The sequence below is a fragment of the Ceratotherium simum genome, chromosome 35, assembly GCF_057802395.1.
Source record: "Ceratotherium simum simum isolate JZ-2026a chromosome 35, ASM5780239v1, whole genome shotgun sequence".
Taxonomy (NCBI): domain Eukaryota; kingdom Metazoa; phylum Chordata; class Mammalia; order Perissodactyla; family Rhinocerotidae; genus Ceratotherium; species Ceratotherium simum.
Window position 1 is genome coordinate 3,683,230 of NC_141934.1, and position 25,013 is coordinate 3,708,242.

At 43.1% G+C, this 25,013-nt stretch overlaps 1 protein-coding gene across 3 annotated transcripts; it reads left to right on the forward strand.

The window, feature by feature from the left end:
* Positions 1–8: 8 nt before the first annotated feature.
* Positions 9–18,694, forward strand: SNRPD3 (small nuclear ribonucleoprotein D3 polypeptide). 3 transcript variants are annotated; one of them, XM_087423854.1, is made up of 5 exons: positions 9–154; positions 505–589; positions 1,690–1,833; positions 16,330–16,522; positions 18,457–18,694. In XM_087423854.1, exons 3-5 carry the CDS (start codon positions 1,708–1,710, stop codon positions 18,516–18,518), a joined length of 381 nt encoding a protein of 126 aa, XP_087279980.1. In that variant the 5' UTR covers positions 9–154; positions 505–589; positions 1,690–1,707; the 3' UTR covers positions 18,519–18,694. The 3 variants fall into 3 exon arrangements, with proteins under 3 accessions (XP_087279980.1, XP_004443150.1, XP_087279981.1); XM_004443093.3 differs by lacking the exon at positions 505–589; XM_087423855.1 differs by lacking the exons at positions 9–154; positions 505–589 and adding an exon at positions 200–318.
* The last annotated feature ends 6,319 nt before the right edge of the window (positions 18,695–25,013 follow it).

The window sequence follows — 25,013 nt, forward strand, 5'->3', positions numbered from 1 at the left end:
TCACCGCTAGGAAAAGGAAAGGGGCGGGTCCTGCGCGAGGCATTTTGGGAACGCGTGGTATTGTGGGAGCGCGGGCCCCGCCATTAGTTCCCCACACGCTTACGCATTCGCCAGAGTCCCTGCCGCCCCAGAAAGGAAGAGGAGGCCGGAGCCGGTGAGGAGAGGCCGGGGGCGGGCGAGGGTAGGCCGAGGCACCCGTGAGGGCCCGGGGGCTGGGGAAGGAGGCGCTGCCGACGAGCTCTGCAGGGCTCGAGGAGGGAGAAGAGCGGAGAAGGCTGGGCCACCCGAGCATCAGCGGTGCCTCCCTAGCGCCTGGAAGTGAGTTCATTAGCTTTTCCCCAGAGTACATGCTCTTCGCCTTCTATACCTCTCCAAGTCAGTGTTTTTCGAAGCATCCAGGCAGTAGTCTTGAAATCATTCCTGGCTGGTTGCCTCCTTCCCCAAATCCTACCTGGGTAATCTTTTTCAAAGTTCTTTGCATCTCTGCCTCTATGCCCCTTTCAGGCGCTGGTCCTCTCCTGCTTTCCACGCTGTTACAGAAGTTCTATCAAGTTTCCCTGCTTCTAAACCGTGTTCGATCCATTTTGTTGTAAGTGCTGCTCCCTTTTCATTTGATCATTCCTTACCTATAATCCTGCAGTGATTCCCCGCTGCCTTCAAGTATAAAATCTAGACTCCTAAGGCTCCTCACCAAGGGAACTTGTCTTTCCCAACCTCATGTTCCCTTTCCTGTCTTGACCACACATAATATGTCCCAATCTTCAGTCGTTGCTCACCTTGGAATAAAAAGTCCACTGCTTGTCTCTTCTGTGACATCAAGTCAGTCACTTACCCTGATTATATTTTTCCTCCCTGGATTTCCTGCACATTGTCGCTTTGTGAGCACTTTGTATTTTCTCTTTAGCCTTGATGGTGAAGTAAGTGGAGGGTCATGGGCACTTAATGGGTTGAATTGAATGCACAGCCTCTTCTACCAGATTTGCCTGGATCCTTTGGTCTGTATTCTGAATTGCCCGATACTGTACACATGTGCCCAATACTACTACCCACATGTAAGTGGTGTTAACCACAACTATGGGTTGACAGATACCTTGTTTGCACGTTCATTCCAACCCCCTTTCCCCCAACACACAGTATGGTTAATGGTTATTTGATGAAGATAAAGGGACATATGGTAGCAGGGAGGGAGATGGAAAGTACTTTCTTTTCATTCCCAGGCCCCCTCTTTCCCCCTACCGCACATCTTACATGTGTTTGCCAGATAGGGTCCTCAAGCTAGGAGTTAAGCTCTATTTTTTTTTTTTTTTTTGGTGAGGAACATTGGCCCTGAGCTCATATCTGTTGCCAATCTTCCTCTTTTTGCTGAGGAAGATTGGCCCTAAGCTAACATCTCTGCCACTCTTTTTCTATTTTGTATGTGGGACGCTGCCACAGCATGGCTTGATGAGTGCTGCATAGGTCCGCACCTGGGATCCGAACCTGTGAACCCTGGGCCGCCTAAGCAGAGCATGCAAACTTAACCACTAGGCCACTGGGCTGGCCCCTTAAGCTCCTTTTTTCTATAGAAAGTGCAGCTTTGGCATTTTTACTAAGTTTTATGGAGTGTCAGGCCTTGAGGGAGGCATGGTGTGTGCCACATGCCTTCTCAGGCTCTGAAAGATGGACTAACTGTTGTCTGTTTCACTGTAGAACTCTCTTCCTGCCAAGATGTCTATTGGTGTGCCCATTAAAGTCCTTCACGAGGCTGAGGGTCACATTGTGACATGTGAGACAAATACCGGTGAGGTGTATCGTGGGAAGCTCATTGAAGCGGAGGACAACATGAACTGCCAGGTATCTTGCTTTGCACATGAGGCTGGGGGGAAGCTTGGGCCTCTGTCTTGGACAGAAAGATGGTGATTGGAGGTCTTTTTGAAGTTGCTGTCATTCCTCACTTATTTATTGAGTGCCTGATGTGTGTTAGGAACTGTTATAGTTGCTGGGCATTTGGGCATAAATAAGAGCCATTGGGAATATTTAACTTTGTGCTTTGTTTTCTCCATCCCATAATCATTTTCTTCCATATTTTGGAGACCTGTTTAGGAAACATAGCTCTACTACCTTCAGTAGAATCCGTCAGGATCAGGGCCATTATCCATTTGCCCCTACACGTTTGCGTAATGCTTGGTGCTAAGCAGAATCTTACACTCACATGGTATGTTTGCCATTTTTCTTGGAGGAGGCATCTTGTTTGATTATAGCAACTACCTTGTGAGGTAAGCAGAATTGGTGATAGGTTTGTCATCCGTATAGTAGGGAGAATAAGATTAATAGACTCATCTACTGAATGTCAATCTGCTAATAAATGTTGGGGCAGCTTCCTGATACAGTGCCCTTCCCGTGGCATGATTTTGTTTGCCTTTTGCTAATAATCATGTGAGTTTGTATAACATTGCTTTACAAAGTGTATCAGCACACTTTCTCTCTTGTTCTTTAAACCATCACATGTGGGTTTAAATCCTAATTGTCTAACCTTAGGCATGTTAATCGCCTCAGTTACCTTATCCGTAAAATGGGAATGGTGTTATTTTGAGTTGTCTGAGATGTAGATGCCAAGACAAAATTAGTTGTGCAAGAGACTTATTGGAGGAACTGACAATAAAGGAGAAGGAGTAGGGGTAGGCAGGAGAGTTTTCAGTCTAGGATACTGGTCTGACATTCGTGAAAGGAGAGGGGAAAGGAAGGAGGATTGAGTAGGAAGAGCCTGAGACTGCAGTGTATCTCTGAGGAAGTCTTGGCCAGGCAAAGATTGCTCATTAGAAGAGTCTAGCATGGGGCAGAAGTGGTCTGGCTCTGGTTCCCCCACTGTGGTCAGTCATTGGCTGGCAGCCTAGGGAGAAAGTGGCCTCAGGTTGAATGCTGTAGTGGATCCCACAGGTGGCGGCTGGAAGCTGTTAGCTCCCTGCATTCCTAATAGCCTTTGTCCCCCGAAGGGAGATCTGAGCAGTGCACTCCCAAGTCCACCACAGGGGTGAACCTACACCCCAGGGCTGTTCCCAAGATCAGATGAGTTATGTGTGTGCAGCAGCTAGCTCAGCACCTTGCACATCATAAATGTCAACATATGGTACCTGTTAATATTTTCCAGTTCTCAGAGAGGTAAAGTGACTTACCTAAGGTCACACTGCAGATCAGCTGTCCTAACTATCCATTCTTGTCAGGGCTCATTCATTTATTTGTGATTTCTCTGTAGCTTGAGGCATCATCTTCCTGCCAGGTTGACCAGCTGGGACATTTCCCTGGCATTTGGGAAGATAGACATCTGGTGACTGCAGATTTCTCTCCTTGGTGTTGATGCCATAAAGATGTGTGGTGTGGGATCTCCAAAGGTCCTGTGGGGCCTGGCTTCCTTTGCCTTTGTGAGGTACCACCATCATAGATCCAGTCCTCTGGCTTAAGGCATCCTTATTTGTTTTAGGGTACTTTAGTTTGGTGAGCAGAATGCAAGACTGAGGGTAGGAAATCTTAATATGTTTATTCAGCTATTTGGACAACTTTTGAGCTTCCAGGGCCTCAGACTTCCCATCTGTAATGTGAGGAGGGTGTCTAACCAGATAACATTGGTGGTCTCTCACATGTAGCCAGTGTGATGTAAAGCACACACAGCCTGGTGACAGACAAATCTGGAATCAGGTTGCAGCCTGCCACCTAGTGTGACTTGGGACGAGCTTTCGACCTCCCTCACCCTCTGTCCTCTCCTTTCTAAATTGGGTAAAAATAGCACCTCAGCCTCAGGACGATGGTGCAGAATAAATGAGTAGATGTTTGTCACATGGTGGGGGCCAGCCACCTGCCTCCCACCTGTATTAATCTGTTAGGGCTGCCATAACAAAGTTCCACACTGGTGGCTTAAACAGCAGAAATTTATTCTCCGAGTTCTGGAGGCTAGAAGGCCAAGATCAAGGTGTCACAGGGTTGTTTCTTCTGAGGGTTGTGAATGAAGGATCTGTTCCAGACCTCTCTCCTTGGCTTATAGATGGCCATCTTCTTCCTGTGTCTTCACAGGGTCTCTCCTCTGTGTGTCTGTATCCTAATCTTTTTTTTTTGCCACAGAATAAAGATCTAACTAAAAGTTGCGTGTAATCTCCACCCTTAAATATTCGGGAGGCCAGCTTTATTTTTCAGCACTCCCAACACACAGAATCCTATTTACACTCTGCCTTAACTGACACCTTATTTCAGTGTCCTAATCTCTTCTAAGGAAACAAGTCATGTTGGATTAGGGCCCAGTTATCTCTATAAAGATCCAGTCTTTAAATATGACCACGTTCTGAGGTATTGGGGGGTTACGACTTCAACATATGAATTCTTGAGGGGAAGGGGGGCTACACAGTTCAGCCCAAAACACTGCCTGTGCCAAGATGTGAGGCTTGGCTGGGTCTGCCTAAACCTGGCAGGCACATTGAATAAACCCAGCAGGCTGTGGCCAGCTGAGCCCGGCGGCAGTGAACATTGAGCACAGCTCACTCCCGTCCTTTGGTCCCCGCTGCTCTCCGTCTTTTCTGGCCCATTAGTAGCTTCGGGGATGAGAGCAGCCTCTTAGTACTTTCGCAGCTTGTTCTGTGCTAGAAGGCAGCTGGAGTTTAGTGTTTGCCATTTCATGTTGGGGTGTTTTTTTTTTTTAAGGATTTTATTTATTTATCTTTTTTCCCCCCAAAGCCCCAGTAGACAGTTGTATGTCATAGCTGCACATCCTTCTAGTTGCTGTATGTGGGACACGGCCTCAGCATGGCCGGAGAAGCAGTGCGTCGGTGCGCGCCTGGGATCTGAACCCAGGCCGCCAGCAGCGGAGGGTGCGCACTTAACCGCTAAGCCACAGGGCCGGCCCCGGGTGTTGGGTTTTAATAACATTTTCTAATATAAAAGTAGGATTGATCACACACTGCAAAGATTTGGAAAACAGATGAGAGAATCCTACCAGAGTCACGATTGGCATGGACTTTTTCCCCTAGGAATATATTTTGAGGTTTTAGTATTTTTTATTCTATCTTCTTTCAAAAAGAGGTACAGGTGGCTTATAAGATATCATATGGTAGGATGGAAATAGATAGGTCAAGGTGCAGGTCAAGGTGCAGGTCAGCTGGGGAGACAGTAAAATGAAGCCAGGCAGTCAGTACCCAGAAATGTAAACCTGAGTCCCTGTGCATTTGATAGAGGTACGTTTGGGTGTAAGCTCAGAACGTTCCATTCTAAGTTTCCTAGAGGCCAGGCAGAAGGAAATCATCAGTTCTGAGGTGTAGAGTGTCCTTAAGATAAAATACCAGTTGTGCAGTTTTCCTTGACACTCGGATATGAGAGACATTTTTTCCTGGGCCCTGATGAAGGAGATATTGTCTCATATTAGATAATGTCCTCAACAACATCCGTGTACACCTTCTTTTTGGGTTCCTTGGGTGTTTTTAATGTAGCCTGTTTTGCCCTCTTTTGACATTTGAAAATGTAATGTATGCTTGCGTTAAACCAAGGATGGGGTCCCTGAGATGGTGTTTATTGGGTCAGAGGGTGCAGGTGCTTCTGTGCATCTGAGGTTTTGCTGGGAAGGCTGGGAGCCTTGCTCTCCCACTCCCTGCACCCCATGGATGCGAGGCAAGCCTGGTCTGCAGGTGGCCAGTGCCACAGGATGTGGCATCAGCTACAGATGATGGTGCCCCACACGTGCTGCTATGAGCATCTCCTGAGCTGAGCAAGGCCACTAGGGCTCGCCACATGATCCTCTGCAATAGATTTTCGTTTGTAGCAGAGATGGGAACGATGGAGGAGTATATTCCATCTCTTGCCCAGCTTTGGTATGGATGATTTAGAACCAGAAGCCCCCAAATGGGGAAATTTCTGTTCTTGGTTATGTGTATGCACCACAGGCTTGAAGCATCTTGTCTTTATTAATTGTCAAGGAGGGAACTAAGGGATTTTTCTTTAAGATCATAAAAAACAATATTTCTTAAGAAAGAATCCTCTAGTCAGATATTTGGTAAAATATTAAAAACCATAAAAGGAGCTTTAAGGTGAGGGATAATGAGTAGAAATAAGCAAATCATTTTGATTTTACAAACTAGACTATATTTATTTAACCTTTGGGGGAAATTTTTATTTGGCTGTGGATTTTATTAGGTGTCCAGGGTGAAGGGTCCCCAGAGGTTCCTTCTTAGATTCTTAGTGAATGCCAGAAGTGTTCTCCTGGCCCAGCTGTACGCAGTATTCAGACACTTAGGACATCTCGTGATTTTTTTTTACAATGAAAGTTTATTGTATTTAATATATAATCATATTTACAAGTGAAGAATGTTAATTTCCCAATTAAAAGTGGACACAAATCATAAAATGGATATATCATAAAAGAAAAATATATAAATAGACATTTTACATACAAAATAATAGCCTTATTAATAATCAGACATGCAAATTAGAAAACAGCAAGAATGTCTAGGCCTGCCCCATGGCTTGGTGGTTAAGTGCGCGCGCTCCGATGCTGGTGGCCTGGGTTCGGATCCCGGGCGTGCACCGAGACACCACTTCTCCGTCCATCCTGAGGCCGAGTCCCACATACAGCAACTAGAAGGATGTGCAGCTATGACATACAACTGTCTACTGGGGCTTTGGGGGGAAAAAATAAATAAATAAAATCTTTAAAAAAAAAAAAAAAGAATGTCTAAACTTGCAAATTGGCAAGATAAAATTAATAATGCTACCGGGGTTCCTTGTTACTCTGACAGGAGTGTAAATTGTTACAACCTTTCTGGAAACACATTTAACGTATGTTGATGTAGAAGAGTTCATGCCCTTTGATGCCATAGTTCTACTTCTAGAAGCCAATCCAAAATGGTGGACGGAGGTTTATATGCAAGAGTATCCATTGCAGAGCTGTTTTTAATAAAACAGTGCTGTTTTGGGCCGGCCCCGTGGCTTAGCGGTTAAGTGTGCGCTGGTGGCCCGGGTTCGGATCCCGGGCGTGCACCGACGCACCACTTCTCCGGCCATGCTGAGGCCACGTCTCACATACAGCAACTAGAAGGATGTGCAACTATGACATACAACTATCTACTGGGGCTTTGGGGGCGGGGGGGGAAAGGGGGAGGATTGGCAATAGATGTTAGCTCAGAGCCGGTCTTCCTCAGCAAAAAAAAAAAAGAGGATTAGCATGGATGTTAGCTCAGGGCTGATCTTCCTCACAAAAACAAACAAACAAACAAAAAACAGTGCTGTTTTAAACCTGAAAACAACCAACGTTTCTACTGAGTTAAATAAATTATGATTAAACAAATAAGGGTACATCATAAAGAATGTTATTCATCCAAAAAAATAGCATAGAAGAATATTTGATGTCATGGGAAAATGCTGTTGACATTAATGGGGAAAAAAGAAAGAACTCCACAATATGTTCCCAATTTTATAAAAATAAAACCAAGCAATAAAAGTCAATAAAGAAATAGTAGACTTACATGAAAAACTGGACGAGATGGACCTAGTAGACGTATACAGAGCACTCCATCCAAAAACATCTGACTACAAATTCTTCTCAAGCGCGCATGGAACATTTTCAAGGATAGACCATATGTTGGGAAACAAAGCAAGCCTCAATAAATTTAAGAAGATTGAAATCATAACAAGCATCTTTTCAGACCATAATGCTATGAAACTGAAATGAACCATGAAAAAAAAACGGAAAGTGACAGAAATGTGGAGATTAAACAACATGCTGGGCCGGCTCCGTGGCTTAGCGGTTAAGTGCGCGCGCTCTGATGCTGGCGGCCCGGGTTCGGATCCCGGGCACGCCCCAAGGCACCACTTCTCCGTCCACCCTGAGGCCGAGTCCCACGTACAGCAACTAGAAGGATGTGAACCTATGACATACAACTATCTCCTGGGGCTTTGGGGGGAAAAAAATGAATAAATAAAATCTTTAAAAAAAAAAAAATAAAAAATAAACAACATGCTACTGAACAACCAATGGATCATTGATGAAATTAAAGGAGAAATCAAAAACTATCTGGAAACAAACGAAAATGAAAATATGCCATACCAAACCATATGGGATGCAGCAAAAGCGGTCCTGAGAGGGAAACTCATAGCGACACAAGCCCACCTTAACAAACAAGAAAAAGCCCTAATAGGCAACCTTAAATTACACCTAACAGAACTAGAAAAAGAACAAAGCCCAAAGTCAGCAGAAGGAGAGAAATAGTAAAAATCAGAGCAGAAATAAATGAAATTGAGACCAAAAAAACAGTAGAAAGGATTAATGAAACAAAGAGTTGGTTCTTTGAGAAGATAAACAAAATCGACAAACCCTTAGCCAGGCTTACTAAGAAAAAAAGAGAAAAGGCTCAAGTAAATAAAATTAGAAATGAAAGAGGAGAAATTACAACGGATACCACAGAAATACAGAGGATTATAAGAGAATACTATGATAAATTATATGCCAACAAATTGGACAATCTAGAAGAAATGGATAAATTCTTAGACTCATACAACCTCCCAAAACTGAACCAAGAAGAAATGGAGAATCTGAATAGACCAATCACAAGTAAAGAGATTGAAATAGTAATCAAAAACCTCCCAAAAAATAAAAGTCCAGGACCAGATGGCTTTTCGGTGAATTTTACCAAACATTCAAAGAAGATTTAATACCCATTCTTCTCAAACTATTCCAAAAAATAGAGGAAGATGGAACAATTTCTAAATCATTCTATGAGGCCAACATCACCCTGATACCAAAGCCAGACAAAGACAATACAAAGAAAGAAAATTATAGACCAGTATCGCTGATGAACATAGATGCAAAAATCCTCAACAAAATATTGGCAAACTGAATACAGCAATACATTAAAAAGATCATACACCATGATCAAGTGGGATTTATAACAGGGACTCAGGGGTGGTTCAACATCTGCAAATCAATCAACGTGATACACCACATTAACAAAACAAAGAATAAAAACCACATAGTCATCTCAGTAGACACAGAGAAGGCAGTTGACAAGATACAACATCCATTTATGATAAAAACGCTCAACAAAATGGGAACAGAAGGAAAGTACCTCAACATAAGGCTATTTATGACAAACCCACAGCCAACATCATACTCAACAGGGAAAGACTGAAAGCCATTCCTGTGAGAACAGGAACGAGGCAGGGCTGCCCACTCTCACCACTCCTGTTCAACATAGTACTGAAGGTTTTGGCCAGAGCAATTAGGCAAGAAAAAGGAATAAAAGGAATCCAAATAGGTAATGAAGAAGTGAAACTCTCACTATTTGCAGATGACATGATTTTATATATAGAAAACCCTAAAGAATCCGTTGGAAAACTATTAGAAATAATCAACAATTACAGCGAAGTCGCAGGGTACAAAATCAATCTATAAAAATCAGTTGCATTTCTGTATGCTAATCATGAACTAACAGAAAGAGAGCTCAAAAAGATAATACCATTTACAATTGCATCACAAAGAATAAAATACCTAGGAATAAATCTTACCAAGGAGGTGAAAGACCTATACAATGAGAACTACAAGACATTATTGAAAGAAATCGATGATGACATAAAGAAATGGAAAGATATCCCATGCACGTGGATTGGAAGAATAAACATAGTTAAAATGTCTACATTACCTAAAGCAATCTACAGATTCAGTGCAATCCCCATTGGGATTCAGTAGAATCCCAATGACATTCTTCACGGAAATAGAAAAAAGAATACTAAAATTCATATGGGGCAACAAAAGACCCCGAATAGCTAAAGCAATCCTAAGAAAAAAGAACAAAGCAGGAGGGCCGGCCCCGTGGCTTAGCGGTTAAGTGCGTGCGCTCCGCTGCTGGCGGCCCGGGTTCGGATCCCGGGCGTGCACCGACGCACTGCTTCTCCAGCCATGCTGAGGCCGCGTCCCACATACAGCAACTAGAAGGATGTGAAACTATGACATACAACTATCTACTGGGGCTTTGGGTAAAAAGAAAGAAAGAAAGAAAATTATTAAAAAAAAAAAAAAAAAACAGGAGGCATCACAATCCCTGACTTCAAAACATACTACAAAGCAATAGTAATCAAAACAGTGTGGTACTGGTACAAAAACAGACACACAGATCAATGGAACAGAATTGAAAGCCCAGAAATAAAACCACACATATATGGATAGCTAATTTTCGGCAGAGGAGCTAAGAACATACAATGGCGAAAGGAAAGTCTCTTCAATAAATGGTGTTGGGAAAACTGGACAGCCACATGCAAAAGAATGCAAGTGGACCATCTGCTATTGCCATTCACAAAAATTAACTCAAAATGGATCAAAGACCTGAAGGTGAGAGCTGAAACTATAAAACTCATAGAAGAAAATATAGGCAACACGCTATTTGACATTGGTCATAAAGGAATCTTTTCGGATGACATGCCTACCCAGACTAGGGAAACTAAAGAAAAAATAAACAAGTAGGACTTTATCAGATTAAAGAGCTTCTACAAGACAAGCAAAACCAGAATCAAGATGAACAGACAACTCACCAGTTGTGAGAGAACATTTGCAAAACATACATTTGACAAGGGGTTGATCTCCATAATATGTAAAGAACTCACACCTCTGAACAAAAAAACAAACAACCTGATAAAAAAAATGGGCAGAGGAAATGAACAGACGCTTCTCCAGAGAAGGTAAACAGATGGCCAAAAGGCACATGAAAAGATGTTCAACATCATTAAGCATCAGGGAAATGCAAATCAAAACAACACTAAGATACCACCTCACGCCTGTTAGAATGGCTATAATCACCGAGACAAAAAACAACAAATGTTGGAGAGGATGTGGAGAAACAGGAACCCCCATACACAGCTGGTGGGAATGCAAACTGGTGCAGCCTCTATGGAAAACGGTATGGAGAGTCCTCAAAGAATTAAAAATAGAGATGCCCTATGATCCAGACATCCCACTACTGGGAATCTATCCAATGAACCTGAAATCAACAATCCAAAGAGGCTTATGCACCCCTATGTTCATTGCAGCATTATTCACTATAGCCAAGAAGTGGAAGCAACCTAAGTGTCCCTCGACTGATGATTGGATCAAGAAAATGTGGTATATATATACAATGGAATACTACTCAGCCATAAAAAAAGACAAAATCGTCCCATTTGCAACAACGTGGATGGGCCTGGAGGGTATTATGTTAAGTGAAGTAAGCCAGAAAGAGAAAGACAAACACTGTAGGATGTCAGTCATATGTGGAATTTAAACCAACACATGGACAGAGAAAACTGTATTGTGGTTACCAGGGGCAATGGGAGTGGGGGGTGGGGACAAGGGGTGAAGGGAGACATATATATGGTGATGGACAAACAAAAATGTACAACCCAAAATTTCACAATGTTAAAAACTATTAAAACATCAATTAAAAAAACATAAAAATAAATAAAACCAAGCAATAAATGATACATAAAGATGCATTATTACCAGAGGGGAAGAGGGGAGGGAGGAGGGCAAAAGGGATGTTTAGGCACATGCGTGTGGTGATTGATTGTAATTAGTATTTGGGTGGTGAACAAGATGTAGTCTATGCAGAAATAGAAGTATGATGATGTACACCTGAAATTTATACAGTTATAAACCAATGTAACTGCAATAAAAAATAAATAAAAATAAAACATTAGGAAAAAAAGGTGCATTAAAAGTTTTTGAGGAAAACTAGAGTAGTTATCTTTTAGTGGAAATCATATGTCATTAAAATTTTTTTAAAAATATTTTTCTCATTTAAAAAATGACAAGCATGTGTTAAGTTTGTGATCATAAAGCACAGTAAATATTATTTTAAAAAAGAGGGTAATGGTCACACCCCCACTTTCACTATCTTTAGAGTGACGTAATTCCTAGTTTTGGTGAGAGAAAGTGGTGGAGTTGATAGATTCTGCAGGACCTGAAATGGTGCTTTGGGGCCTTTGGCATGCCTACCTCATCACTGACTGGACTGTTAGAACTCTGTTTTCTTGTCTGTGGCATAGTGGTCTGTGGGAAATGGTCTCTGCATCATAAGTTCTTGTAAAAATGATAACCAAAAAGAAGCTCTCACATGACTGTCAGGAGAAAACTACCCAGAATTAACAACAGGAAAGCTTCTGGAAGTGCTCAGTGAAACGTGGTTGGGAATTTCTTCAGACACCTAGCTCTCTAGCCAGAAGGAAAACTAATTTTTAAATTAGTGTATTTAATTGTTGTGTATATTTCCTAATAACAAATATACTCTCGGGGCCGGCCTGGTGGCATAGCGGTTAAGTTGGCACGTTCCGCTTAGGCGGCCTGGGGTTTGCGGGTTCGGATGGACTTACTCACTGCTCATCAAGCCATGCTGCGGCAGCGTCCCACATAGCAGAACTACAAGGACCTACAACTAGGGTATACAACTATGTACTGGGGCTTTGGGGAGAAAAGACAAAAAGAGGAAGATTGGCAACAGATGTTAGCTCAGGGCCAATCTTCCTCAAAAAAACAAAAAAAGCCCTCCAAAAACCAAATATACTCTCTTACTGTACCCCCAGTACAGTTATTAATTCAGGAACTTCAACATTGAATCAGTACTTTAACCTGCAGTCCATGTTCTGATTTCTACAAGTGTCCCAATAATGTCCTTTATGGTAACGTTTTCCTCTCTGCCTCAGTTACTACACTTAACTGTCAGCTCGCTTGATGCTGCTTTAGTCTTGGTCACTTCCGCTGCTTTTGCTTTTCACACCATTGATGTTTTTGAAGAATAGAGTCCAGTTATTTGTTTACAATGTCCCTTGATTGGGGTTTCTCTGATGTTTACTCAGGATTAGATTCGGGTTGTGCTTTTTTTTGCTATTACTGTATAGATGATTTCATCTCCTCAGTGTGTCACACTCAGAGGCCCGAAACGCCTGTTTGCCGTTTATTGGTGACGTTAACCATGATTGTTTGGTTAAGGTGCTGTGTGGTCTTTTCACTGTATGTTCTTTGCCTTTGTAACTAATGAGAATTTTGTGGGGAGATTCTTTAAGTAAATATCTTGTGAGTATTCTGTTCTTCATCAGCCCCCTCCTGTCTCCTGGCTATTTAGCACCCAGTGAAGATTCTTACTTGAATCTTTTTGCTATGATGATTGCAAAAGGGTTTGTTTTTTTTTTTTAACTCCATCATTCTTTCTCTGTTTATTAGGTCTACTGTATGAAAGAGCCTTTCCTTACTACATTTATTCTTTCATTATCAAAATGGGCTCATGGGTTTCTGTTTTATTAAATTGGTTGTAATCCTTTACTATCATTATTTTGATGTTCAAATTATCCCAAATTTGGCCAGTAGGAGCCCTCTCAAACTGACTCCTTTGTCCTTTTGGTATGTCCTGGCCATTTTGGGGGAGCATGTCCTTACCTTCTGGCACAGATGTCTGTTACAGGCTCATCTTTTACCTTCCCTAACCCAGCTCTGGAATCATTCATTTCTTCAAGGAACCTTGGTTCCTTTTAAGTTGGGAGTAGAATTTAGAAACCAAGATCTGGGTACTGTTAAGTATTTTTAAATAAGTCTTAGTTTAACTTGTGAAGCTAGGACCTATCTCTGAAAGGCTGTGTGCTTAATAGTACCACAAGCTTCCATTCATTGTGTGCTTATTCTGTGCTAGGTGCTATGCTAGTGTTTTACATACAGTAGATCCTTCAGTCATCACAGGACCTCTCTGAGGACAAGCTTCAGGATGCCCAGGGTGACCAGACATGGAAGGAGCGATCTAAACCCAAGTCTCTGACTCCCCAGTCTGTGATCTTAAGGGCAGTCTCTGAAGATGAACCATAAGGTAAACCTGTAAGACCCTCTTGCCTCTGGAAGCATCAAACTGTCAGCTCTACCGAATTTCAGGCAGGAAAATGAGTAGAAGGGATCAGAGGAAAAGAAGGCGGTTCTACTATTAATGGTAAGGCAGGGAAGAGGGGGAGGGGACCAAATGTTTGTTGAGTGCTTACTATGTGCCCCACAATGGGGATGTTGTGATTGACGATCCTGAAGCACCCCACCACTGCTTTACAACCCTCGAGCTAGCTCCATCTCGGCCCAGATGTGTGAGGAGATTCCAACATTTTTGACTGTACTAAGATCTGCTTTCCCCCAGGATGTCATTTCAGTTGGCTACCTGGCTTATGCCATCTGTGTTTCATTGTGACTCTTTGGGAAAGTTGTGTAAACTGGGTGTTCCTGCCTGACTTTCATTAAAACCTGATTCACTCAAGTTGCTGCCTTGGGCTTATTGACAAGCTGTACCGGCGAGCGGTGGGACTTTGGGGCCTCGTCCACAGCGCAGCCATTTCTCCACTGCTGCAGGGAGAGCATGAGAGCAATGGCAGACCTGGTTCTTAGAATGTGATCAGAGGCAAGTGATCTTGGACCTTTCCTGCGTTAGCCAGGACATGTGCCGTTTGTGAAAACATTTAGTTTAAGTTGTGTTAATCTTATATAACAGGGCCGGCCCCATGGCTTAGCGGTTAAGCGCGTGCACTCCGCTAGTGGCCGCCCGGGTTCAGATCCCGGGCGCGCACCGACGCACCGCTTCTCCGGCCATGCTGAGGCCGCGTCCCACATGCAGCAACTAGAAGGATGTGCAGCTATGACATACAACTATCTACTGGGGCTTTGGGGAAAAAAAAAAAACAAGGTGGAGGATTGGCAATAGATGTTAGCTCAGAGCCGGTCTTCCTCAGCAAAAAGAGGAGGATTAGCATGGATGTTAGCTCAGGGCTGATCTTCCTCACACACACACACACACACAAAAAAAATCTTATATTACAGCCGCTGTCAGGGATTCTCAAAGCCAGTTGGGGAGATTGTGACAGAGGAAGGAGGGAGATCTGCCAGGACGTGCTGGAGGAGAAGTGGCTTGGCAGCAGCACAGCCCCCAAAATAGACATTTTAACTATCATTTAGATTCACCATTTACTGTGCTTCTATTATATGGTAGGCAATGGCGTTTAGAGATAACTTGCCTCATTTAATTTGCTTCTTAACAGTTGTAGGAAGTAAGTGGTGGTCTGATGTATGGTTAAGAGTGTGGGTTTAGGGCTGGCCCCATGGTGTAGCGGTTAAGTGGTGTAGCAGTTAAGTGCGCGCGCTCCTTGCAACACAACAGTGTGTTGAAGCTCTAGAAATCATTCCAACTGCACAGATATAGCAGGGCAGCCCTAGAGTGTTGTTAGTCTTTGCACGCTGGGTGTTGAAGCAGAGGCTGGGTGGCCAGTTAGCATTTGAAGAAAAGATCAAGTGAGTCCAAGGTGGGGAGACTGCACACCTCACTACAATGTGGGCTTGACCCTTTCTGAATAAATTATAATCCTCTTCCATCCAGAAGACTCATAAAATAAGCTCCTTTTTCTGGTAAATGTGATGTTGAGATAGGTGCTGGCATGTTTGTGTCACATTCCCACGCCACCCTGATCTCCTGGCGTCTCACCTCTAGGCTCCTCGCCTCTCCATCCCACAGTTTACCCGTGTTGGTATGTTCATCCTTCCAGAGTGCTGCCCTAACCCTATCCACCCTTCCTCTGTCCACAAGTTGAGTGACCTCTGTAGTTTCTGAGGTGACAACCTTGTCCTTGGTCCCAGTTCCACTGCTCCAGTCCCTGCAACCTGTAGGTTCCTGCCCGAGTGTCTTGTCTCTCTTTGTGCCAGCTCTTGCCTCACATCTCTCCAATAATCCGGGTCCTTCGTACAGGCATTGCCACTTCCACTTCTCAGTCCCTAGTCACTCAAGCCAGAGGAGCTTTGTCTTGTCTCCTAGAGTGTGCTCTCTGAGAGGATGGGAACCACATCTGGTGAATGCCCCTGACCTTCACAGTGCCTTTGCGGTCTGTGTGCAGGGAAGATGCGAGAGAGGACACAGTTTGGACAAGCAGGTGATAGCTGTTTCAGTTAGATTTTATCCACACTGGGAGCGCTTCACGTGCTGGCAGGGAGGCAGGATAAGCAGAGTTAGAGCTTTGGAGCCAAGCCACCTGGGTTCGAATCGGGAGACCTTGCATTCTGGCTCTTTGACTTGGGGCAAGTGCCTTAGTTTTTTTATCTGTAAAAATGGGAACGCTTACACCTACCCTGGAGGTGCTGTGAGGAACAAAAATGTGAAGTCCTTAGCACAGTCCCTGGTGCACACAGTAGGCACTCATACTCCCCCAGCTTTGCCTAGCCCTCTTATTTCATGACGTTAGTTTCTGCATTTCTGGACTTCCCACCAGCCAAGGCTTCTCTTCTTTGTGCACCCCTGTTCTCCGCTGGTGCTGCTGGCCCTTACTGATGAGGTGGTGATTCCCTTCCAGATGTCCAACATCACAGTCACATACAGAGATGGCCGAGTGGCACAACTGGAGCAGGTGTACATCCGTGGCAGCAAGATCCGCTTTCTGATTTTGCCTGACATGCTGAAAAACGCACCCATGTTAAAGAGCATGAAAAATAAAAACCAAGGCTCAGGGGCTGGTCGGGGAAAAGCTGCTATCCTGAAGGCCCAAGGTAGGTGTTCCTCATGCGCTGGTGTTAACATACAGGTTTGTTGTGTATCTTTTAGGAAAGGGCCCTGTCATTGCCTGGGCACAGGGGTGGACCTGACCTCAGCCATCTTCACACCCATGGCCACCGCTTTTTCCCGCGGTCTTGGGGCCCCCACTTGTGAGGGACTGGGGCCCTTGGCCTGCCTTCTCTGTCTTGCCTTGCCTGAGCATATTCATATGACTTATGCAAAATCCAGAGTGGCTCCTTAGAAAAAAGATGTGGAATCCTGTCCTCAATGAAAGAGTAGATAAGTCTCCTATAATGAATCTCTAGGAGGTCCTTTGTTTCCAGAAATTCTGTCCAAGATGTCTGCAGGAACCTTATTCTTGTCTAGTTTACTGAGCGGGGCCCTTCGGTGTGGGTTAGCTGACTCGTGAAGCAGCAGGCAACAGTTCTCAGAGAGGCTGGGTATGTGTACTGACACTCAGTGTAAATCGGGAGAAATTCTGATGGTGGGGATCCGTTTTCAGATGAGTAACCAGTTTTAAGCCATCTTTACCCATTAAAGGGGGCTGGACTTCTATTTTCAAAGCTTCTTATATTTGAAAATAAATCCTTTCTGTAGCATGTTCCGAAAGTGGGACTAGCCTTTTCCCAGTGACTTAGACTGGCCTTTCTTCTGGTTTAGCCCAGTCAGAGGTTTTATATTTGGGTCCATGAGAAGTTCTGCCATGTTGATTAGCTAAGAAAGCAAGTGAAGTCCTTAGAAACTGTCTTAGTATTGGTAACAAGATTTACAGAGCAGGAAAGTCACTGAATTTGCCATCAGTATCTTTAGCTGCTGTACGTATGTTATATATGAGGTAGCTTTTGAGTTTAAAGATGCAGTAGAGTAATCCTTTCAAATACCTTCCAAAAGAACTGGGCAGAGAATCTCCTTGCCCTTCCTACACAAGAGGCAGTTGTGGGGAGATGGAACCAGGAGCTCTGGACCTTTTGTTCTGGAGAAGGAATGATTTTCAGAAATGCTAGTTTTCTTGCTAGAACTGCTGTTCTCTGCCTTCTCAGGGAAGGGCTGTCCTCATCGCTGTGTAACTGCACCGTCTTCTCTAACAAAAGGGGAAACCCAGTGGCTATGCACTAGAAGGCACTTGGCAGTGAGTTTGCCTAGGCCCACTGGCCTCTGCCTGAGCCGTCCGTGCCTCTCCCAACCCCTTGCTCTGGTCCTGTCTCATGTGGCTGGGTTTTGGGTGACTTCCTCCCTCTTCAGGGCGGCTCCAGGCTCTATAAGAGGAGAGAGGGGTCAGGCTCTAATTAGTAGCCATCAGAATATTTTCACCTGTCCTTTGAAACCACTGGTGCCCTCCTAGAACCCATGGGTCACAGAGAACAGCTGTCTTGTTGTACCCTTTGTATGAGGAGTGGTTTTATTTTTTTGTGAGTTTTTTTTTGGGGGGGGTGTTTTTTGCTATCATGAAACATTTCATACATGCAGAATAGCTCAAAGAATAATAAAACCCCTCACCCAGATCTAACAGATGTTAACATTTAACTCCGTTTCAGAATTCTGAGTGTGAATTAAATGCATCTGTCATGCATTATTAGCTCGCCTGAGGCCAGCTCTGGGAATTCGTCTTTTCTGTGGTTCTCAGACTTGCTCTCCCAACCACCTTCGCTCTCAACACCCTGCCTCCCAGCCTCTTGTGGAGAGCAGTGCTGGACTGGAAGGCAGGAGTCTGGTGCCCACTCCAGCTCTGATGCCAGGCACCAGTCCTTGCCCCTCTCTGGGTCTCCATTTTCCCCTGTGAAATGCAATGGGGTGGGCTAGGTGTTGGACCAGGTGGCCTTTCAGGCCCCTTCCTATGGCGATGTCCTAGGGTTCTGGCTGCTCCCTAGCATGAGCACTCATTGGCCGCACTGACCTGGCCTTGTCCTTTCTCTACCCCACCTTTCAGTGGCTGCAAGAGGAAGAGGACGTGGAATGGGACGTGGGAACATCTTCCAGAAGCGAAGATAAATGTATCTATTGAACAGAGCTTGCCTTTTTATTTTTTTTTAGGTTATCTGGGTTCAGGGCTGGGGAGTGGGGGGTCGGGGTGGGTATGTACTTGTGTATGTGTGCTAGGTTTTCTTTTGACATCTTTCTCTTTAGATCAGGGGAAATGTTAAACTAAATAAATATGGTTGTTTTGGGTTGTGTTTTTTGTTTGTTTTTGAGAAAATATGGACTGTGTGGTCATTTTGGAGTATGGTGTTCTGTTTGCTTTGGCAGCAGGTTAAATTTTGACACCATGGGAGATGTCCTGGGAAAATGCCAGTATTTTGAAGTAGCACAGTTATTGATGAGTTTAAGCTGCTGTTCCAAGCCCTCAGAAGAAGAGAATACACAGGTTGTCTCATTCGTCTTCAGACACAGGCACTTACCTGGAGCTTTGTTCAGGTAATTTTAGTGGGCATGGTGAACAACACAACACAGATGGTCCTGGCCCATGAAAAAGTCCAATGCTCTGGTCTCTGTGCCCTGAAAACCCTAGTGGTTCACATTTGGCAAAAGTAATCTAACTTTAAAAGGTGATTCTTAGAATCTTAGTGGCCAGCATCTGTGGCTCCTGTACTGGCTTGGTAAGCAGTTCTGTGGTGATTTGGGGGGACAGATTCTTGTGCCTTTGTCAGAACGTCTCAGCATTGATTGGCACAGCCAGGTTTCACTGTAGCAAAGGTAGAGAGGACAGGGTGTGCAAAGCGAATAACTGTGACAAAAACGCAGAAATTGGAAAAGCAGCCTGAAGAAGTCAAATACGGAAAAGAGGTCTTGCAGCGGTTTGGAGTAGGGCAAGCTAAGCACAAACTACTGAGGAAAAGGGATCAATTATTGGCCCTTAGAGCATTGCTCATTGGATGATTGTTCAAGTAATGGAAGAGGAAGAAGAAAATCCAACACAGCTCTTAACCTGGCATCAAGTAGAGATTTTCTAACAAGATTTGTCTTGTAATCATGATACTGCAGTATCATGATACAAGGTAACAGGCCTTGTATTGTTCCTGTAATCAAGAACTCCTAAGGAGCAAGCATCTGTGGGTCAGTCAGATACCACAGGTGTGTCAAATAAGGCTTCAAAGACCATCCCCGCAGAGCAGCCCCTGTGCCTCTTGCTCCAGCACCCCCAACTCCTCTGAATCCCCCGTGCTGGTCACCTTGATTTACAGACATGGATTTCTTGGCTTATTACTGAAGCCTACTAAGTTATAGCAAGTGGGAGCAGTGGTTTTCAACATCAGCTAGGGATCTTGTTAGAAATTAAGATTCTAAGGCCCCACCCCTGGAAACTGATTAGTTGGTCTAGAGTGGGACCCAGGAATCTGCATTTTAAACAGTGCCCTTGCAGGCTGGCCCCGTGGCTTAGTGGTTAAGTGCATGCACTCTGCTGCTGGCGGCCCGGGTTCAGATCCCTGGCGCGCACCGACGCACCGCTTCTCTGGCCATGCTGAGGCCACGTCCCACATGCAGCAACTAGAAGGATGTGCAACTATGACATACAACTATATACTGGGGCTTTGGGGGGAAAATAAATAAATAAAATTATTAAACAGTGCCCTTGCCACCCCAGCTAGGTGACTCTGTTTCAGTATATCATTGAGGCTGCATTTTGACCCTGGACTGGAATATGTTATGTTAGTATGATTACAACTTAAATTATCATACTTTTACAGGAAACAATAAATAATAATACGCTATACTTAATAGTAACAAATGGCATCCTGAATCTGAAAAGCTGACTTTGGACATGATTCAATGCAGGAATACCAGCCTTGAACGATTCTGCACACAGTGAAAACTAGCTGTAACCCTAGATCCTAAAAAGTGAAAGAGGTTCTCATTTATGGCTTTGTTTCTAATTAAATGTTCACAATAAAAATTTGGAGGTTTTTTAGAACAATAAAAGAAATTAACCTAAAATACGTAGTTTTATAAACAGTTTTATATCCAGCCAGCACTTTAGAAGAAAATCAGTTATTCACATTGAAAGAGCAAACAGTTCTGCAAGGTTTATTATGAAAAACAGCTCTGCCCTTCTGCCCTGTTCTCCCTCCATGTCTCAATGTAAGCCTGTTTGCCTGGGTGCTCCTTGGTGATTCCATTTTAGGCATTATCGTTTGACTTTTCTCTATTCCTCCTGCCCAGTGTGCATGTACTCTCCATCACCCACTTCCCTGATATTATAAGTCAAGTTAGATAACAGTGTTTACATTATTACGACTGGGTATTTACATCAAAGCTGAGCCATGTAGTGGGCTAGATTACTTTTTCTGCAGAACTTGCTTTTCCCTAGAATTAATAATCGTGCATTTTTATTTGCTTAGTTTTCTGTCTGCGTGTCCCCAATTAAACCCCAGAGTTCTCTAAAGACATTCACACATCATCTATTTCATCAGTTTCTTCTTGAACCACTTGACCCCCAGTTTCTTGCTCTCCCTTGTGCCTGATGTATTGCTGTCATCATGGGCTTTCCGCACCGCTCTTTGTTCAATCTCCTGTTTTCTGTGTAACCTCTTCCTCTCTCGAGTTGTTACCTCATTTTAGTAGAGTACCCGTGGTAGGAGGGGTATGTGAGAAGTAGTTTTTTGAGTGACCACATGCCTGAAAATGTCTTGTTCTCTCACACTTGATTTCATTGGTTATGAAATTCTAAGTTGGAATTTGTTTTCCTTTAGAACTTTCAAGGCGCTGTTACTGTTCCGTCAGGCATCTAGTGTTGCTGTAGAGGAGTCTGAAGCCATTCTGAATCCTGATCCTTTGTATGTGACTCTTTTTTCCCTTCTGTCACCAGTGTTCTGAAATTTCACAGTGACACACTGGTGAAGGTCTGTTTTCATGCATTGTGCCAGGCCCTTGATGAATCCTTTCAGAATGGACTCACCTCCTTCATTTCTGGGAAACTTTCCTGAATTATTTGCTAATGGTTTCCTTCCTTTGGTTTTCTGACTTTTCTTTCTGGAATTCCTGTTATGTTAATCAGATGTTGGATCTCCTGGACTTACCTCTGTTCTTACCTTTTCTCTCCCTGCCACCTCCAATTTTCTTGTCTTTTAATCTCCTTTATAGAAGATTTCCCCCAAGTTGATTCTTTGAATGTTCCTTTTTTTTTTTTTTCCTAATAGGAGCTTGTTCTGTAGTTGCAATACTTCTTATCTCTGAGGATGTTGATATGTTTGTTGAAGCTTTCATCTGCCTGCACAATATTTTCTTCCCCCTTTTTGTTTTTTTAGTTTTTCATGTTACAGACTTTCCTTAGCTACCTGGCAATCTTTGGTTGTCCACTTCTATTTAAGAGTAGGGTATTAAAAAAATTGAACTTTTTTGGGTAAATCCCCAATGTCTGTACCTTTAGGACTTCCTCTTGGGCTGGTCAGATTCCCTGGAGAAAATTTCCAGTCTCTTGTCAGGTGGGTTTACCTTGAACTGCTGGCCTTCTGGGAGCTCAGAGGGGGAAGAGGGCTGGGGAGTTTCAGCATTCTGATAGGTCCAGATCACTTCATCTTCTAGGTTTTGGGGAAGGCTTCCTAGTCCAGCAACCTTCTAATCCCCTCTAGAGAATAAGCTTCCAACTTGTTGCCAGGATTGGGGAGGTCTGAATATTTAAGCACATTCTCTCTTTTTAAAAAATATGTATTTTTTTTTGAAAATATGCTACTTTAAAATTAAAAACAACTTGGCAATATAAAGAAGATATAGAAGAAAGGATGATGTCAGAAGGATGACTATACCAAGCTTTAAGAGATGGATTCTGGTTCTGACTACGTCTGCTACCACTTCTCACCAAGCCTCTAGTTGGTTATCTGTACAAGGGAGGGTTTAGACTCAGTTGATTCATTGCTACTATCTCAGCTTCTACATTCACTTGCTGGGTATTCTATAATCTTTTTAAAAAAATGAAGTCAAAATAAAACATACCAGATTTTTTTGCTTCTGGCCAAGATGGAGGTAATTGCCTGGATTTATCTTCATGCCTGAAAAAAACCAAAACTCAGACATTGAAGGAGAGTAATCCCTAAGAGATGGAAAACAAATAAGGTGGGCTACTGCCTTGCAAGAGTTTCCACTCTGAGGCACAGTGAGGGGGAACTGAAGTGGATCCTGCTAGCCTACCCGGGTTGAGGAGTCAGAGCTAAGAGTTCAGAGAGGCCGAGGCAGCTCGAGTTCATAGGACAGAATACCAGAGAAGAGAAAGCTACACAAAGAGCCCAGGAGATCTGCAGAAGGTCCCTTTTGAATATTCAGGGTACTGATCAGCACATGAGTGTGAGAAAACTAACCGCGGCTGGGGAAAGAACCATCAAAAAGGATTACAACAGTGTGGTGCCTGGTATCACACAGGGCTGGGAATAGTTCCTGTTCCCGCCAGCCAGACAAAAACTCAATTCATAGGATATTGGGTAGACTATTGTTTTAAAATGTACCAAGGATTTTTTTTCGTCAGGAATGGTATGGTGACAGACATGGAGACAACTGCCTTGAAAGAAAAATTTATTACTCACAGTTCCCAAGAGGAGGGGGCACACCACACCACACAGGGTCACATGAGGAAACACCAGGGTGGGTAATGAGGCAGAATGAGTGACGGGAGAGCATGACCCAGAGCCTTTATTGTGGTTTCCAGGGGGAAGGAATGGACGAGGCAGGTTAGGCAAGTTTGAGTAAGTTTAGAATTGAATAATTAGAATAAATTCAAAGGGCTGTGGGCTATAAGGGTGGTCTCTTGTCTAGTACCTGGCCCTGGGGTGGTTTAGGGCTGGGGAAATATTGGCTTGGTGTGTGAGAGTTAGATAAAGGTGGTTGGGTGTAGAGTTTGGATTGGTTAGTTTGTATATGAAAGGCATGCCCGCCAGCAAGTTATTTACTGTCTCTAAGAATTAACTGACTCTGGGAGGGGCAGTCTGCAGGATTAGCAAAGCCCCAAGATGTCAAAGTGTCATAAAAAAATTAAAAAACATAAAATACAGAATACAAAAATATGATTAATAAAAGCATCCAGGAAAGTCTTGCCTCATAAATGAGGGCTTACTAGCCCTAGAGTGAGCACTGCTCTGGATCCACCTAATAAGTCCTAAAAACAAGACTTAAAAGGGTCAAGACTTGACTGTTTCCAGGTCAGTTAGCTGTATTCCAGAACAAAGCTCAAAAAGATTTATAGGAATATAAAAATTTCCAGCACCCTAAAGGTAAAACTCACAATGTCTGGCATCCACTGCAAGATTACCAAGCATGCAAAGAGGCAGGAAAGCACAACCCATAATGAGAATAATCAAAACAAATCCCAAACTGACACAAATGTTAGAATTAGCAGAGAAGGACATGAAAACAGTTATTTTAACTATTTCATATATTCAAAAATTAAGTAGAGACATGGAAGATTTAAAAGGGGGGGGGAGAAAGGGAAGAAAAAGAAGGAAAAGTAGGAGAGAAGGAGAAACTTCTAACTGAACTTCTATAGCTGAGTGAGATTAACATCAGATCAGACATTGCAGAAGAAGAGTAGTGAACTTTAAGGCATAGCCATGGAAACTATCCAAAATGAAACACAGAGAAAAAAGAATCTGAAAAAAGGACAGTTACAGAACAATTTCAAGTGTCCTAATGTATAGGCAGTTGGAGTCCGCAAGGGAGAGGCAATGAGGGGGGACAGAAAAATTATTAGAAGAAATCATGGGCCAAAAACTTGCCAAACTTGATGAAAACTAAACTCACAGGTTCAAGAAGCTAAGTGAACTCCAAGCACAAGAAACAAAACAAAACTAAGGCATATCATAACTCAAAACCAGTGGTGAAGAGAAAATCTTAAAAAGCAGCTAGAGAAAAAAGAAATGTTATAATGAGAGGAACAAAGATAAGGATGACATTTCTCACTGGGAACAATGCAAGCATGAAGATGGTGAAGCAACATCTTTAAAGTATTGACAGAAAAAAATCAATCTAGAATTCAATACCTGGAAAAAAATATCTTTCAAAAATGAAGGCAAAATAAAGATTTTTTTCAGACATACAAAGACTGAATAATTCATCACCAGTAGACCAGCTATACAAAAAATGTTAAAGGACATCCTTCTAGCACAAGGAAAATTATACCAAATGGAAATCTGGATCTACACAAAGGAGTGAAGATTGTACTATGGATTTATAAAACATATGTAAAGGTAAAATGCATGATAATATTAGCATAAAGGCCAAGAGAGGAGAAAGGAAAGTATATTACTGTAAGGTTCTTATACAAGCAGTGGTATATTACTTGAAGGTAGACTGTGGTAATTTAAAGACATATAGTCCCCAAAGCAACACTGAAATAACAAAGAGTTAAGCCAACACTCAAATGTACATCAACTGATGAAAGGATAAACAGAAGTGGTCTACCCATACAATGGAGTAGTATTTAGCCATAAAAAGGCATGAATTACTGATGTACATACTGCAACATGGATGAATTTTGAAAACATGCTGAATGAAAGAAGCTGGACA